The sequence below is a fragment of the Vigna radiata genome, chromosome 5 (genome assembly GCF_000741045.1).
Source record: "Vigna radiata var. radiata cultivar VC1973A chromosome 5, Vradiata_ver6, whole genome shotgun sequence".
Taxonomy (NCBI): domain Eukaryota; kingdom Viridiplantae; phylum Streptophyta; class Magnoliopsida; order Fabales; family Fabaceae; genus Vigna; species Vigna radiata.
In genome coordinates this window covers 23,583,097-23,600,601 of record NC_028355.1, presented here as the reverse complement: position 1 = coordinate 23,600,601, position 17,505 = coordinate 23,583,097, and the positions used below count along the sequence as shown (strand labels likewise).

At 30.3% G+C, this 17,505-nt stretch overlaps 3 protein-coding genes across 3 annotated transcripts; all 3 read right to left on the bottom strand.

The window, feature by feature from the left end:
• Window positions 1-8,116: 8,116 nt before the first annotated feature.
• Window positions 8,117-9,135, bottom strand: LOC106761441 (RING-H2 finger protein ATL80-like). Its single transcript, XM_014644993.2, has one exon. The coding sequence runs from the start codon at window positions 8,938-8,940 to the stop codon at window positions 8,386-8,388; it is 555 nt and encodes a 184-aa protein (XP_014500479.1). The 5' UTR covers window positions 8,941-9,135; the 3' UTR covers window positions 8,117-8,385.
• Window positions 9,136-9,806: 671 nt separating this feature from the next.
• LOC106761103 (outer envelope pore protein 21, chloroplastic) lies at window positions 9,807-12,193 on the bottom strand. Its single transcript, XM_014644609.2, has 5 exons — window positions 12,029-12,193; window positions 11,885-11,962; window positions 11,608-11,808; window positions 11,433-11,531; window positions 9,807-10,091 (listed from the first exon to the last, which is right to left on the bottom strand). The coding sequence occupies exons 1-5, from the start codon at window positions 12,119-12,121 to the stop codon at window positions 10,008-10,010; spliced, it is 555 nt and encodes a 184-aa protein (XP_014500095.1). The 5' UTR covers window positions 12,122-12,193; the 3' UTR covers window positions 9,807-10,007.
• Window positions 12,194-13,221: 1,028 nt separating this feature from the next.
• LOC106762522 (dolichyl-diphosphooligosaccharide--protein glycosyltransferase subunit 1A) lies at window positions 13,222-17,468 on the bottom strand. Its single transcript, XM_014646486.2, has 10 exons — window positions 17,241-17,468; window positions 16,735-16,779; window positions 15,686-16,323; window positions 15,458-15,605; window positions 15,193-15,369; window positions 14,693-14,761; window positions 14,513-14,602; window positions 14,045-14,203; window positions 13,739-13,963; window positions 13,222-13,659 (listed from the first exon to the last, which is right to left on the bottom strand). Exons 1-10 carry the CDS (start codon window positions 17,352-17,354, stop codon window positions 13,468-13,470), a joined length of 1,857 nt encoding a protein of 618 aa, XP_014501972.1. The 5' UTR covers window positions 17,355-17,468; the 3' UTR covers window positions 13,222-13,467.
• Window positions 17,469-17,505: the final 37 nt, after the last annotated feature.

Below are 17,505 nucleotides of genomic sequence, written 5' to 3'. Positions count from 1 at the left end.
ACAAAATTGTTTTAAAAAAATTAATTAAAAATATTCGAGTTTATAATTAAATTTAACTCTAATAATAATAATAATAAAATTATTATTTAAATATTTGTGTTCATATCGTTGTTTTTTTAATTACTTCAAAATTTTCGATATAAAATATTTAAGCTATATGTGAAAGAAATTGTTTTTTAATATAAAATTTTAAACACAAAATTCGTACCTTCAAATACAGGGACATTTCCAATGCAGAAAGAGTATAAGATAAATACCAATTCTTTTATACTTGATTGATTTAATTTAAATAGGACTACTTCAATTTAGTTCATCTTAAATAGATTATTTAAATATTTCAAAAAAACAAATGTTACAAGGATTAATGATGATAACATACATCATCAAGAATTCGCTTTTCTATGGAAAACCTATACCGAAAATCTAACCCATGGGAACCTATTACAACTAAAATGCAATTAGAATTGTTAGAGTAAAAAATATACTAAATTTTGTAACATTTTTACTGAAGATAAAAGAAATAAGAAAAGTTTTTTAAAACTTCAATGTAATCTTGACACAATAACAATATTCTTGAAAAGAAAAAAACACTTAATTTAAAGAGAACATAAAAAATATACTCTTTATTTATAAGTATATAATTTAATTCAATATAAAAGTTTGATATTTCATATATAACTTAGACTTATAAGTTTATTATTTATATGTTCTGATATTAAATCGGTTTTGTTAAAATTTGTCATCACATTTTTTAGGTATAGCATTTTAGAAACTGGAAACCTATAATAGTAATTATTAAGTATTGTTGGAACATAAATCTCTTAATGGAGATGTAAGTGAAATAAGATTCATCTTTGTTGAAGGTTTAAAAAGATTAATAATTCGTATTAAAATCTTCTTATTAATCTCATGACGAGTGTCATAATTTTACAAGATCTTGAATATGATTCTATGAACAAATGACAAGATTCTAGTAATAACTTAAATGGTCTTGATAATTTGAATGAAATCATTCTTAATATGAAAAATATGTATTTGAAAAAGGATTTTTATAAATAAAATAATAAGTAATTTATTATATTATGATAATGTGTTTATTCGTTAAAAAGACTTTTTATATTATTATTATTATTATTATTACATGATTTTCAATATTTTTTTTTTCAAATGGTCGGCATAATTCCTAAAATCATTTGATGTGATACTTAAACTTTAATTTTTGTTGTCTAATGAACTAGTATTTATGTTGGCTTGTAAACTTTTAACAATTTTAAATGTTTGGGTGAAAAATATATAAAATATGCCAAAAAAAGTTAATAGTTTATTTAGGATATGGCAGCTAAAAATAGAAATGAATATTTTGATTTATATAATAAAATAAAAAGTAAGGAAATGTATGGTTATGAATAAAGGAAATAGAAGATGATGTTTTGTTAGGTAGTGACGATGGAATCACTTTTAACAAAAGTCAAGCAATTATTTAATTATTCATAGAGTCTTTAGAAACTCTATTTTTTGTCCTAATTCCCCAATTATTGATTCCAACTCGGATATCAACTTCTCATTACCCTAATTGCTTTATAATACTAATCTCAAAACTTATAATTATTCTCTATTTTTTATAGTGCATGCCAACACTTTCAATGCTCCATCCAAACAGCATCAAACTTCAAATCGTGTAATTGGGGCAAAATCAAAATACACCTTTTATTAAGCAAAAAATAATGATAAGATTATATATATATTATCATTAATCTCTTCGTCTAAATTCTTTCACTTCCTCTAACCATATGCATCTTCTTATATATTTTGTTATTAATTATTCATTTTGTTTTTCTTTTTATGGTTATTTTAGTGGAGTAGCTATTTCAATGTATATTATACAACATATATATCTATTATTTCTTCTTAATTTATTGGTTTAACTTAGTAATACAGAAGTCAAGTGAGAGAGAAATACCATAAAATCTATAAAAAATCCATAAATTCATTATCTTAATTATTTATTTGTAATGTAAGATTAACTTATGTCTCATTCATATAAAATCTCTTCCACAATTCTTCTTTCAAAACTTATCCACAATATAAGTTGATGTTGGTATTAAATCTCTTATATGTTGTAATATACACATTATTAACGATTTTATATGTAAATTAATAATATAATATCCATTTTATAATTTCTGATATCTTGTGACATGATTAGTTTTAAGCTATTTAATTTATATTCTAGAAATATAATATATGTATATTGTCGAATATAAGGTAGTACATTATTTGTCATGTTATAAAAGAAAAAAAAAACTAACAATATTAATAGTGAAAGACTAAATAAGTGATTTAAAAAAAATAGAAAGGAACAAAAATAAATAATTTTTTTAAAAAAAGACAAAGACAAAAAATACATAATAATTTAAAAAAGAAAAAAAAAACATTTTTAAGGCTTTAATAGGTTAGAAATGGACTTTAAACCTAACTTAATCCTACAGAATGAGTTTGTAAAATGAAGTTTGCATTCACTTATATACTATGAATTGACATTATTTCTAGTCGATACGAGACTTTCAACACACTTCCCTCACATCAAGATATAAATATTCTTTTATGGACCCAAAGAGGAGTTGCATTAAAGTTGAAGTTTAAAAAAGAGGAAAGTGTTAAATTTGGACATGTGATGAGCGGGCTAACATAAATCGTGCGCAAACTATTGGACTTGCTGATATAAGTATTTGGTGGTCTAATTTGAATGCCATAGAAAAAGTCAACGGAAAAAGTGTGTCTGCTGCACTAAAATGGCACTGAAGAATTTTCTTGCATGGAATTGACTTTGTCTCGATCTTCATTTTTATCAGACAAGAAAATTCTGACCTTTGGTTGTGGAAGTGTGACAATCTCCATAACATAAAATGTATGCATTCATGTAATAAAAAATGTTATCTATACAACTGCTGTCATTGCCATTGCATTTCCTGTGTTACAGAAGAATTTCTCTTGACAACGTTGTTTAGAATGACAGACATGTTCGAGTCTCATACATGGTTGTTTACTTTTGACAGATGTTGAAGAATGGACTAAATAGCCACTAACACTCTGAGTGTAGTTCATATTATTGACACTAATGAACTTTTTTAAGGGATAGAAGATATAGTGATTTTATGTCAAACTGTAAGAAATGACGATTTTTTATTTCTTATTTTTACAAATGCTTCTAAGTTCTCTGATTGGTTTATTTTGTTTACTTTTTATATTTTGAAAGAAAGTTAGATATGAGAGGATTTAGGGCAATGTACAATGTATAAAGTCTAAGTGAATAAAATTTATAAAATAAAAAGTTGGATCGTTGGTGGGCCCAATAAAAACTTTAATAGTTTTGGTCCAATGTGTACTTGAATCTTTATTATTTATTTATTATTTATTGAATTAAATGATGTATCAGATTATTTAATGCAACCCACAAAAGTAAGATTATTCGGATACCTATGGCGTGTGATTTCGAATGAGACATTCATTATTGATCTTAGGTCACGCTGTAACATCCTTGTAATATCCTAGTTAATAGTATATTATCGTTATTATATTATATAGCTAATACTTAAGAATATATCACTCACGAATAAGTATTGTTATTTTAGTTATTTAAAATATAATTATAATATTTAAATATTTAAAAAGGTTTTATATAATTAAAAAAATATTATATTGATTGAGAGTATATATTACTTAATAGAATTACAAAACAATTTGTCAAAACCATTTAACTAAATAATAACAAATAACTCATGTTATGAATTTGATTATCCGAATCTAAATATTGATGTATGATTCTTAGTGATTTTTGCATTAGTGGTGATTTGTACTACAAAATCATTGCGGATGAGTTTTGTTTTACTACACACAAAGTTAATCTTTTTAATCGCTATAAGAACCATGAGACTGTTATTATGATAATATCTCATGCATCTCTCATTACATGACTCATTATATATGAGTCTTGAATGAGTATTAGAGTATCATGATAAATCTGAGTATTATTCCTTACATCAATGCGCGCACTATTAATTACATCAAATGAGATTGCCTTCCCTGGAATCCCCTACATTCTCATCATTATCACCATTTCATGTATCATTATTTGCATGCATATTTATCCATAATTCTAACAATTATTCTCACATAAACATGGTAAACAAACTATCATTTTTAACATTCACAACATCATACATTATACTTAATAGAATAGAGCATATAAGAAAATAGAGTTAGGCTCTGTAATTTCACTAAGTGATAATATTTACTCGCATAGTGAGTAGCGCATGAAAGCCTACTTGCCTAGCGAAATAATCACATACTTAATCACTGGAATTCACAGACTTAATCTTTACCAAAACTTGCCCAACGAGACTTTTCTCAACTATTGTCAAGTCAATCAGCCAGCTATCTGATTTTGGTTTCGGTCAACGAGTATATTCTCGCTCAATGACCACCAAACAGTAGCTTTCTAACATTGACTTCGCCCAACGAATATATTCTCACCCAACAACCACTAAGTCAATAGCTCTCTAACTTTGGCTTTGTTCAATGAGTATATTATCGTCCACCAATTCTGCATAACTTTGCATATTTATGTCATTATAATCCTGTAAATTTAGTTCAATAGCAAACATAAATACAAAAACATTCCAAATTCAAATTACACAAACTTCACTAATTCAAATAATATAATCTATAATACCAATAAGGAAACATTCCAAATTTCATTATACAATTCAAGTAAGCCAAATCAAAAACCCTAATCTCAGTTCAATTTATCATATTTCATCATAAAACTCAATTATTCAAGCAAATCATCATACAATTATATAATTAGCAAATTACTAGCTATCAATCACATAAAAACTACAATTAATTTTCTTACTTGAAAGACAAATAAAATTGCTCTAAGAAATATTAAATATCTTCAAACTCACAAGATATCCTATATGTGTGTATATATAGGAACAAAACAAAAATAATCAGAACACACCATTAGAATCACTGATAAACAAAGACTCATATTGAACATTCAAACACTGTATACGAATCAAGATGATTCACATGCATAGATAAAATATACAAACTAAAAAAATAAACATAAAACCAACTTACTTTATTAAAGAAACTGATCAAAGAAAAATAAAGAACTCATCACAAAAATATACAATATCTTATCTTCAATATGAATAGAAGATAAAAAAACTTAAATAAAAAAACTAACAAAAATCCAAAAATAATTTTTCTTTTATAAAAGAACTTATCTATAAAAACTTTATTTATACTTTAAACTTAATAAAATAATAAATATCACCATTTTAAATACTTTATCCATTCTAAAACATTATTATTTCTTTTTAACTTTTACTATGAATACTCTTAATTGAATTAATACCACATATCACATTATTTAAGCCAACCAATCAAACTTTACTTATTTTGATGCATACCCCACAGCCTCCGAGTCTATATAACAAATCCATTTTCAAAAGTATACAATTTACTCTTACGAGATACAAATTTAATATCAACAAATCTCATAAATTTTAAAAACAATTTGTAACCAATATTTGTAAAAGGAAGTATTTTAAATTTATAAAAATGAAGTATTATAGATATTATTAATTAATTAAAAATACTATTTAACATTATATTACCATCGGACTCTCACTAATATTACTTTATATTCCAATATTTAATATTAAAAGAAAATAATGAAAATTTAATAATTTTTATATAAAATTTACAGTAATTAAATCACCCTGTACTGGTAATAATTATTGTAAATAAAAGATAAAGTACAGTTACAAATAAAAAACTAACAATTTAAAATCATGATAAAACTATATATATATATATATATATATATATATATATATATATATATATATAAACTTATCTTTTAAACCACGTTTTAAATTCATTTAATAAGTTTTAGTGAAAACAAACCCAACTAATACATTTTTTATATGATGGGTTTAAATAGTATAGTAATTGAAAAAAAAAAATTGATCTTAATAATATTTGAATAAATTATTCGATCTCTAAGTTCCGACACTTATTCAGTCAAGGTACTCAATACACAAACGAAACAAATATAAACAAAATACTTACATTAAAGTGAAATATCTTAAAGTGTATGAATTCTTGATTATTATTATTAAACTACTAAAATCATTCAGGACGACAATACACAAGTAAAGAAATAATAAATAATTAACACTAAAACATGATTAAGACATACTTAGATTTAGGATTAACATATGAACAATGTCAAATCCGAGATCCTATAAATATAGATAATACTAGTAATAAAATGTAATTTTTTTTAATATTCATACTAATCATTAGTCCAAAACTATTTTAAATAAATATTAAAGTATCTCTATCATATGACTGTTCGGTCAATTAAGACTAAACAGTTCAAACAATAAAAAAATGTTAAGAATAATCATGATTACCTCTTAAAAAATCAATTGATTGTAACCTTAAGAGCAAATGTTTAAAGTAAAGAGTAACGATTGTATCTACGTATTATTTAAAAAAATTGATATTATAATACTTTTTTGTAAGTAACTTTTTAGTTTAACCAAATGAGATTGAAAGACAAACAATAAAAACATAAAAATAAAAAATTTGGCGTAAGAATAACCTCAATTCCATAATTGAAACAGAAAAGTAGTTTTTGATGATATCACTATGTTAGATATCGATAAGTTTACTAGACAGGAGTAATCGAAAAACGAAATTGGTCTGTTGAGAAGATGTAATATTGTATGTAATTAAGCATTGGCATGAAAATGTGTTGGGGCGAATAATAAAGAAATTAAGAATGGAGTGGTCAAGGTAACCGTCATAGTAATAAAATACAAATGAAGTTGTTTCTATAATAATAATAAAAGAGAAAAGAAAATGAAAATAAGAATAGTGTGAGAGGGCATTATTAAACTTTAGTGCTTTATGCTCCACTTTCCTTTCTTTCCTTTCTTTCCTTTCCACTAATTCACATTTCAGCGGAAGAATCTCAGATACCTTCTCTTCTCTTCTGTAGCTTTATCAGACACTCTTCCAATTTCATTTCTTTTCTCATCCCACCCAACCCTCATTTCGGGTCAATAATTAAACACGTCAAACCTAATTTCCGTCCTCCATCACCAATAAGTTTAACCTAATTTAGTATATATAAAAAATTAAATATACATTTCAAACAACCTATTTTCCTTTTTCTATATTTTGAAATATTTTATCATCATTATTCTACTTCAGGCTAAGAGTAACCATTTATTTATCATAAATTTCAGGTGTATGAATCAAATTTTTACATTATGCAAAGTAATCATTTTAAATTAAAATACTTCTTTATCTATCTCATTTTCTGATTTTATACCCATACACATTTTGAATATTTTTCTTCTCTCTCTTTTAAATGACTATTTTTTTTTGCCTGATAAAAATTAACACCTTTCTCAATCATTTCAAATTATCATTATGCATATACTTTGATATTTTAGCAGAATATAAATTTTCAATCTACAATATTTAATTTATATTTCTATGAATTTCGTTTTGTTTCTTAAAAAGATAGTGTTTATAATTAAAAAAAAACTTTATATTACTACTTAAAATGATTCAATATAAGTTGAGTATATATACTCAAGAGTATAATTTATATATTCAAATATATTCATTGTAATTTAATTATATTAAAAATGAACACTTCACCTTTTGAAATTTCAAGAAAATAATTAAACTAAAGATCATTATTTCTCTTCCAACCAACTTTTTTTTATACTGTTTTTGAAAAAAAAAAAATACCAAGTGAGTTCACACATTCACAAAACAAGGTATAAAAGAATTCAACAGAAAGCAAGAAGTGTAGTTGAAAAGATAAAATGGCGTCAGGAAGGAATGGACGCCATCTGGAACCAGTTTTCTCTACATTTTATTGGAGAAAAATGAGACATAGAAGGTGCCATAACATGTAGGTGATATGCGAACGAAAACGAAATCCGATCAAACCAGAGAAAAATAATAAAAAGAAAAAGAAAAAGGAAAAAAAGAAGGTGAAAACGTAGTACGCACGGAGTAAGAACCAGAACTAAACTGATGCAGGCTACAGAGAATCAGATATCACACCATTGCTCTGAGAGCGCACAAATGGAATAATACAACTGATAATTACAGCACTAACCATATCAATCTGAAACTAATTAACTAATTCCTAACTGAAACTAAACTACACACGAGCAACTAGTTCATTCATATTATAAATTATACATACTATATAGACAATATATTATTACATATATATTTTAAAAGAAAAGGATTCATGAATTTAGAGTTAATATGATTAACCTAAGGCAAGAACCTATTGCCGTTATCCTCCCTTACCTTGAATCTGGCCTCGGATTCCGACTGCGGCGGAGGCGCGGAGCTGGAGCTCGACGGAACCGGGATCCCACCGCACTTGTCGCACCGAGTAACTACCAGAATCTGACGGCACGATGGACACGAGGAGTGCGATCTGAGCCAGGCGTCGATACAGCTAACATGGAATCCATGTCCGCACTGAGGCAGCACTCGGATTTCGTCTCCGGCGGCGAACTCCGAGAGGCAGATCGCGCAATCGGCGAACTTACCTGCGGATTCGGCTGTGGCGGTGAGCTTGGGGAGGGAGCGGAGGACCTTTTTCTTGACGCCTTTGTTGGCAGCAGCGGGAGGAGGCTGTGGAGTGGGGGCAGAGGAGAAGCGGAGGCGGCGGAGACAGCCGCAGCGCGCGACGGCGACGAGGCCGAGGACGCAGATGAGTGCGCAGAGGAGGGCGGCGAGGATGACGACGAAGTCGGAGTCGACAACGGCGGAGTCGTTGGACGAGTTGCGCTCGCCTAAATATCTGAAGGGACGAGTCATGTGTTCGGAGAAATGCAAAGAGTGTGTTTCAAGTTTTGGTTTCTTTTCTTTGGTTGGACCTTACACTATAAGTAACTACTACTGCTCTACACCTCTCTTCATATTTATAACAATATTCCCTTCCAATTCAACTATTTTTATTCATTTCAATTTCATCACCTCTTCAAATCAAATTACTTATTATTTAAACATCCCAACATTCACTCGCTTTTTATTCATCAAGACCAAAATTAATCATTACATTCATCATCTTTTATAAATTCTTAACTGGACAGTCAAAACTTTTACATGCAATATGCTATCTTACTTTTACGTAAGACTCAGTTAATAATGAAAATATATTGTACGAGAAAATAAATTATATAACAGCCACAATATAACATAATTTTACATTATGGTATAATTACAGTCATATAATCATTTTATTAATCTTCATAATAATTATTTTAAAAATCTCATCCACAATAATAAACGCACTGTGTTACACGCCCTCGTTTTCAATTCTTTAAAAGCAATCTTACAGCAAAGATGTGTAAATGACTTTGACTTTAAACATAATAATCTTAGGTCATCCAGGAAATCACATTGGATAATATAATTTAACATTTTTGTCAAAAGAAGTTATAAAAAAAATAATAAAGAAGCAAAGTTAATCATTACAAGGTAAATCTACTTTGCACTTCAACTTTTATATATTAGAAGTATATAAATTAATCTTAGAAAGAGTATTGATTTGTTTCGTATAACTTTTTTCCCTAAAAGTTTTTATCAATTCATACATCTTTTTCTTTAGCGCTTTATTAATACAGGCGAATTCATCCAATTCCAGATGATGACATCTTACAGACGCAGTGAAGAATTTCATCTCAACCCAAATTGTAAAATCAATATGCGAACTTCATTTTCAACAAATCACTTTAGTTCCTGCAAAGCAATTCGCATGACTAAACATAAATTTATGCATGGTCCCTTTTATAAGGCAGGCTTAAGGTTAGGGTGAGAAACAGAACACGTCTACAAGAAATGACAAGCAGAACATCAATGCAGAAAAAAGCTCTTTGCACTTCTCATAAGTCATATCTCACGTTCCATCTACCTTTGTAATCGGCATTTATTGTCCAATTATTCTCTCTGATCTGCAGGTAAAGAACCTGAAACAAGAGTTTCAATATGTAATGTAACATTAAGAAAAAGCCTCATGAATAATATAATAGCCTGTCAGAATTGGGGAATGGTACAAAGAACTACATTAAATATCAAAACATCTTCTACAAAATGACACCAACTACAACTTCACGGATTATGCTAACTTCCTAATTTCAGAAAACCATTTGGTTGCTACCAGATGAAACATCAACGTCAGACTATAGTAATTTTACTATTTTTGTACCCTAAGAATTCCTTAAGTGCACTAATCCACGTGTCACACAATTCAATCGGTGTCAAAAACATATAAATTGTACATGACTTCGACTTTAATAAGGTTTAGTTTTCGGTAAAATTCTTAAACACTACGTAACAGACAACTGCAGTCACATTTGATACTGAGGCTTATATCGTGGTTACTTACAAAACAATTGACTAATGGAACAAATTCTAATAAAATGATTCTTCTATGCCCTTTTCATTCGATCATGACGGAATACAAGGGTTCAATACAAAGCCCTGTGTGCTTGTAGGTAACTAAAGAGATAGACCAAAGGAATAATCGTAAACGCACGCACGACAGTTATAACAAACTAGAGCTAATTCAATGCAGTGAGAATATTCTAGACATGGGCCTCAACCTCATTGCTATCAGTTACAGACCATGGTTTTAAAACCTTGCAGCTAATTAATTTTACTGAAGACAGTTCAATCTAGTTCCAACTCACCAGTTTCATACAGAATCAAGAAACTCAAAACCAACGATAAATGCCCAGAGATTGAGAGAATGGCAGGAAAAATAAAAAGTAGTGGCAGAAAAGGGATTTCTCTTCATCTAGGTGCTGAAAGGAAAATGATAAATGAATTCATTGGGCTCAAAAAATAAATTCCCCGAAGACGGACAGAAAACATAATCAATTCAGCAGCCACTACATCACAAAATCACCCAAGGCTCCAACAACCACGTAAATCACTGACGAGAAAACTCCATCCAACTCAAAATCATAGTCAACATAGATAGATGACTGTCTGGCCTTACTGCATGACAAGATACACAAGACAATATTCCCATTTTTTTGGTTTTCTTTCTCCATATTTTCAATCCTTCTCGACATCTCATGCCATCCACACAAATACCAATTTCAGTCAAAAGGAACATGACAAAATCTCCTATCACAACATAAAACCCTGCTATCACCAAAGCATTCTTGACACCACCAAATTAGGATAAAGAATTCGAAGCGATTTATAGTCAAGATACCCATGCAATAAAGTTCAGAGATGTAATGAAATCGCGGTTACAATATTGGAAAGTTATGTATGATCGAGAGGAGAACAACAGAAACCTTTTCAAGACATTCGCATCCAAGTCTGAGTCTAATGTCTTGATCCTTCTGGAAATTGAAGAGGTTCAACGAAAACTCCACCGCTACTCTGGACTTTTTCTACAAAAACAAAACAATTCAGCATTTGAAGGAAAAACGAAATGCGCAATTTAAAGTAAAAATCAGAGAAAAAAACCTCTTTAAACTCCCTGTCAACGTCACATGCTCCTTTGATTTTAAAATTGAGAACATTGGGTAGCTCTTTGAACTCCCTGTCAACCTCAGATGATCCCTTGAGAACGCTGACGGGGACAGGAATCGTTGTCTTTGCGTTGACAGTATAGCGGAATTTTTCACGTTTATCGTGTCGCAATCCGACGCCAAGAATGGACGATAACTAATCGAGTGAAAGAGATATTAATAGATAATAAAAAAGAGGTTTAAATTGGGATGAAGAGAAAAGAAACACTTACATTTGAATAGAAATGTTTAATAAGGATACTGGAGGAAGAAGTTAGTTGTCCAACTTTCGTGTCAAGTTCTCCGTTCATCTAAGGGAAGAAGAGATATGAAATTAGAGACGATGAAGAAAATGTTTGATGATTAATACAGAATACCTGGACGTAGGTGTTCGAATTGATTCGAAGTTTTTCCTTAGCATGAATTCGCAGAGCTTTGAAATCTTCTCCGTATCGCAAAGAGGTCTCCATTTTTGTTTTTCGGATAAAACTCAGTATCTTCACTTCAGTAGTAACTCCAACTTCGGTTATTAGATACACCACAACCCTAGTATTATTTATTCTTTTTTCCTTTTTTCTTTTTTTTTTTATCCTCTTTTCTTCTGCATGGGCCTTTCGCTCCAATTTAATCCCACATAAGCCCAATATTTACTGTTTTTCGTTTCTTTTATTGTGCATAAACAAACTCGACAAACATTAAACAACACAATAAAAAGATAAATTCATTAACAAACAAATTAATTAATTATTTAAATAATATTTTAATTTTAAAAATATTAACTTATTAACTTACATAGTTAAAAATAATAAATAATTATAATAAAAAGATTTATAAAAATGGTAAGTAAAACAATAAATGGTTTATATCGATGGATTAGAGGTGCGGATGACAAATATATTCCTTCCTATAGATATCTGCAGGTAAAAGATATTCAGGTAAATAATCTTTTCTAATAAAACAATGTTGCAGTAAATGATTTGGTGGAAGATAGGTTACTTTTACTTCCATGCTTATAGGTAAAAATACTAGTAACAAAATATGTATAATGCAATGTATAATTAATTCAATTATAATTCAAGTTTATTTTTTTAAGTAAAACAATTAAAATAACATTTAAAGTAATTTAATTACAGAAAGTGCTTATTTATCTATAAAAATCACAACCACTATTACAAATGATACTCCTTATCATATATATATATATGATTTTTTTTTAATTTATTACTAAATTCATTTTAAATTCATAAAACTTAATTATTTTTATGTATTAAAATAAAATATTTTATTATAAAAATATATGAGTAGTAACTATTGTTTAATTTAGATTAGATTTTTTTTTATTTTAATTCACTCAAAATGATAAAGATAATATTGTTTATTTAATCTGTCAAATTACCAAATAAAAAATTACATTAACTAATTAAAATTAAAAAATAAATATTTAAAACTTTTTTAAAAAAATTGCATTACTCCTCATTTTAAAATTTCAATTGGAAGTCATCATTTTATGACCACTCTCATATCTTTTACATAAAATTGTACCAGAAGTGTAAAAAACCACATTTAGGAGTGTATGTATTCCATGTTTTCCATAGATAAATACGGATATAAAATTAGAGATAATTAAGATCGAGATCCATAGTCTAACTGTTCATAAATTACGGGTAGACAATAGTCTGCAAAAAAATCCCGACCCACAGAAGTATCACTAATCTCTTTGCAATTATCAAACCGGAACAAACTTGTGACCTAAAATAAAGTAAAACAAGGTCAAAATGGGGGCATATTATCATATCTCGAGCAGCATAGTCACCTATCATATCTCATCAATCAAGTCCAAAAGATCATCAACCTCCCGTCTCAAAGCAGTAATTTTCTGCTGATACGAAGCAATCCGATTCTCAATTTCCCTTCCACCTAACTTCTTCTCATAGCCGTCTACAACGGTAGTGTGTTTCAATACAAGTTTCTCCTGCAACTCTCTCTCCTTGGTGACAAGTTCCTCCACCTGAAAACAAAAATATAGATTCTGTAACTATAAATCGAGAGAGAAAATAATCCATAGAAGAAAACATTTATAAGATAACCTTTGGTAATATTTGAGCAGCTTGTGGACAAGATTGCAAAAATGACAATGGTTGCTTCAACTCTTTAGAGAGATCTTTCAATGAGCTATCTACTGATTTCCGTGTTGCTTTACAGGCTTGAACGTCTCCCGTCCTAGAAAGATCATGCAATGACGTTTCTAGCTTGTCATGTGCTGTTAAGCAACGGCTAATGATACCGTGGATCAGCTGAGTAGTTGCTTGCACCTGCATAGCGAAACACAAGGGTACAAATTCACTACATTCTATTGCACACACTGGATTCTATACATGATACAAGTTTATTACCTCGTCCCACTGGAGCTTTGCCAAATAAGATGCGGAAGATTTGGAGATTGATATATCTGCGCGTGAGTAGACAATGCAAGCAACAAACAGAAAGAAAAACCCAGAGATCAACATGAAAGGCTCCGTGAGCATAGAAAGACTGTTGAACTTATAGTAGACCTGCAATACAAAAATTACAATAATAGTATACCTAATCAAATTCAGAAGGGAAACAAATAGTGTACACCAAGTAAACGAGTCATAATTTTCCGTGTCCCTAGTTTTTGTCTCTATCCAATGGTGTTATACTTGACAATGAAAGCAAGTCGTACGTAAATTGACAAAAAAGAAAATCCCATTATAAATATATTGGCAGTGAGAACCAATTCAATAAGGCGACCAGCAGTCGATGAAATTTATGGATATTAATTTCTCTCGTAATAAAAAATGTTAGCACTTTTATCTTTATTAAAGATGTAACAGCAATACCTGGAAATGCTCATTATGCTCAGGCACAACATTGTTCTTCTCCAGAACAACAACAGGTCTACCAACAATATCCAAGTGAGAAATCTTCGTCTGCAACAATTACATGGAAGGAATATAAAGCCTGATCAAGGAATGGAAAAGCTATGATTTGATGGAAAATACCAATATAGCAAGCAATACCTCCTGCCATTCTTTCACGGGAAATGGAACAGATACTGAAATGTCCTTAGAACCCTCTGGCAAAACAACCTGGACTTTACAAGCATCAGGTAGATGTAATTGTAATTCAATTTGGTAAATTACAACATAAAGATAATAACTGAGAGAGAGTAGGCAATATTGCAAAAAAAAAAAAAAAATTTTTGTACAAACATTTCCACTTTAGGATCAATTAACTATTCACAGTCACATGTCAATAAGTGGTTACTTGTTATCAACTCAGGTACCGATTGATTAACACAATTATATTATCATACGACTGTGATATAGTCATATTCGGATAAAGAAATTTATTTTTCCCTGGTATATATGTCATCCTCCCTTGAAAAGGTAAAAGTGAAATGTGATGTTGCACAAGTCACACAAATAAATTCTCCATCCAAAGATCACCTTCCAAGTTTCCAACCGACAAAAAAGAAAAAAGAAATATATATTGGGAAAGATAAAATATACACGGTCACCTTCACAAAAATAGTGTCAATCACCAACTCGTAGATAGGGGCACCAAAAGAGATATTAAGGAAGCGTTTTCCATCCAATCCAAATAAGAAGTCCTGAAGTGGCAAGCCATATCCAATAGTAAAGGCAGTTTTCCAGCCACCAAACATAGGGTACCTAGGTTCAATCTCCAGTTCTGTCTGTGATTTTTAAAGAATCGTTAGTTCAAGTAAATGCTTTTCAAAACGTATTTCACAATACAATTTTGTCAAATGCAAAAGTTTTCACCTTTCTTGAATCACCCCACAAACTAGAAGTGGAAATGTTGCCAATTTCATCCCTGTAATACACAGAATGAGCTCTTGGTGGCAGCTTGGCAACAAGACGCCTGAAAGCTGATGCACCCCTTAAATATGGCCTGGTCTGATAGTCAAGCCTGTAGGAGAAAACAAACTATTATCACACGCCAAACTAATGAAACAATCAATTAACTCAGAATAAATGAAAGAAGGATGCCTAGAAAATTCTCCTTTGCTCTGAGCACCAGCATGTATAATTTCGTAATGTTCTGTGATCTGTACATTGCCCCAATGGGAAACTTCGATCTCTCGCACTAACTCTTTAGCAACAGCAAAGGGTAGGTTATTCTCATAGTGAATAACTATTGGTAAATATGAGAAAGGGGGAATATTCTCATATGGACCGTATTTTAATTCAGATCCCTGAAGTTTAGCATTTTCTAGTTTTGAATAGGACTCTATTCTTGCATCAGGCAACTTAAGAGTGAGTGATTGTGCCTTGACAGCATACGGAGAGAGATATTGTGCACTCTCTTGAAACAGTAGAAGTTGGATGTCACCCTGGTTGATTTTCTCTGGAAATGGTTGCAATATGTGGGTAAAAACAGCCAAGACATCTAATGTCAAACTATGTCCCTTCCCAAGACCCTTTGGTAAAGATACGGAGTAAATTGTCAAGGCAGGAGGTACATCATTAGGTTGGACAACTTTAACGGGTAAACCAACACCAGAAGATGTTTTTGCTTTTCCCTTCCCTTCGCCAAGTATTGCTTTCAAGTATGCCAAGTGTTTTGCCTGGTTTTCAGGAAAGGACAGCAAAATCTCAGACACAACATCAGATCCCGTGTTCTCCACCTGCAAAAAGAGGGACAGGAAGGGTGTCATGAAGTGAAGATGATAGGAAAGAGAAGTATATTAGAATATGGAAGGAGATAAGATTTGGTAATTAGCAAGCTAAGAGAAATTATATTTGTTTAGTGACTTCAACAATACTATTTTCTTTCAATTTTAGAAGGAAAAAGATTCACGTCCAAAATCCATTTATTATTTTATTTAGACTAAATTTCTAAACTATAGTTCTTGTTATGTATCTTCCAGAAGTTAAGTTGTCATTTACCCACCTACCATACAGTTCAGCTGAAATGAAAAACATTAATAAGGTAAATTACAGTGTTTCGGATACAACTAGAATGAAAACTCTCACAGAAAACTCAAGAAATTACAATAAATAGATGAAGAAAAGAAAATGAAGGATATTTTAAGCACCTTTAGCGAAGTAGTGATGCGCACAATTTGTGATGTCAGATCAATCTGCAAACACAAAAAATTGACAGAAGAAGCATACAGCACAATTATTAGATACAGAGAACTGAACATTTACAGGCACGGGAGAAAATAAGCAATTCTGAATCCTAATTTCATAGAATTCTACAAAGGAAATTGAGGACCAAGCAAGTAGATGAAGTCAGTCAGGTCTCGCGATGTATTCTTCTGACTCTGCATCAGCGAGTGTAAACCTTGTTTTCTCTTACATAATCGACGTAAAACATATGCATACACTGAACAGAATATAGGCAACAGATATATAAATAATGTAGATCGGAGGAAATTTGATCGGTTACGCGAAACAGAAACCCTTGGGAGTGCAATAGAATGGGAAATGTTAAGGTGCTGTGTGTATTGTGATGTGGTGCGAAGAAAAGAGAATGCGAAATCGATGCAATATCGAAACCCTAAAAGGAGAAGTGAAAAGAGAATGAGAGGAGACTTACACGACGGTCAACCTTGGCGAGGATCAGATCCGAAGCAGAGAACACAGGCGAAAACAGAAAGGCAAATGCAAAGAGAAGCGGAAACAGATTCGACCTCATTATGCCTCTTTTCATTGTTTTCTTTGTCTTCTTCTTCTTCTTCCACTGCTGCTTCAACTCATTCGCTGCGTTTAGGACCAAACATACCACAAGACTTTGATGTGTTGTTCTTGTTCAATTCAACTGTAATAAGCGAGTAATTTACCACTATGCACTGTCTCTACTG

What these genes read in the sequence shown, in the direction of transcription:
- LOC106761441 (XM_014644993.2), bottom strand. Translation starts at nt 8,940, where the DNA reads ATGACTCGTCCCTTCAGATATTTAGGCGAGCGCAACTCGTCCAACGAC.
- LOC106761103 (XM_014644609.2), bottom strand. Translation starts at nt 12,121, where the DNA reads ATGGAGACCTCTTTGCGATACGGAGAAGATTTCAAAGCTCTGCGAATT. An exon ending in TTAAACATTTCTATTCAAAT is followed by an intron (nt 11,809 to 11,884) that starts GTAAGTGTTTCT and finishes TCACTCGATTAG; the next exon opens with TTATCGTCCATTCTTGGCGT. An exon ending in TTGACAGGGAGTTTAAAGAG is followed by an intron (nt 11,532 to 11,607) that starts GTTTTTTTCTCT and finishes TTGTTTTTGTAG; the next exon opens with AAAAAGTCCAGAGTAGCGGT.
- LOC106762522 (XM_014646486.2), bottom strand. Translation starts at nt 17,354, where the DNA reads ATGAAAAGAGGCATAATGAGGTCGAATCTGTTTCCGCTTCTCTTTGCA. An exon ending in TGTGGGGTGATTCAAGAAAG is followed by an intron (nt 15,370 to 15,457) that starts GTGAAAACTTTT and finishes TAAAAATCACAG; the next exon opens with ACAGAACTGGAGATTGAACC. An exon ending in AGCATAATGAGCATTTCCAG is followed by an intron (nt 14,204 to 14,512) that starts GTATTGCTGTTA and finishes TTTGTATTGCAG; the next exon opens with GTCTACTATAAGTTCAACAG.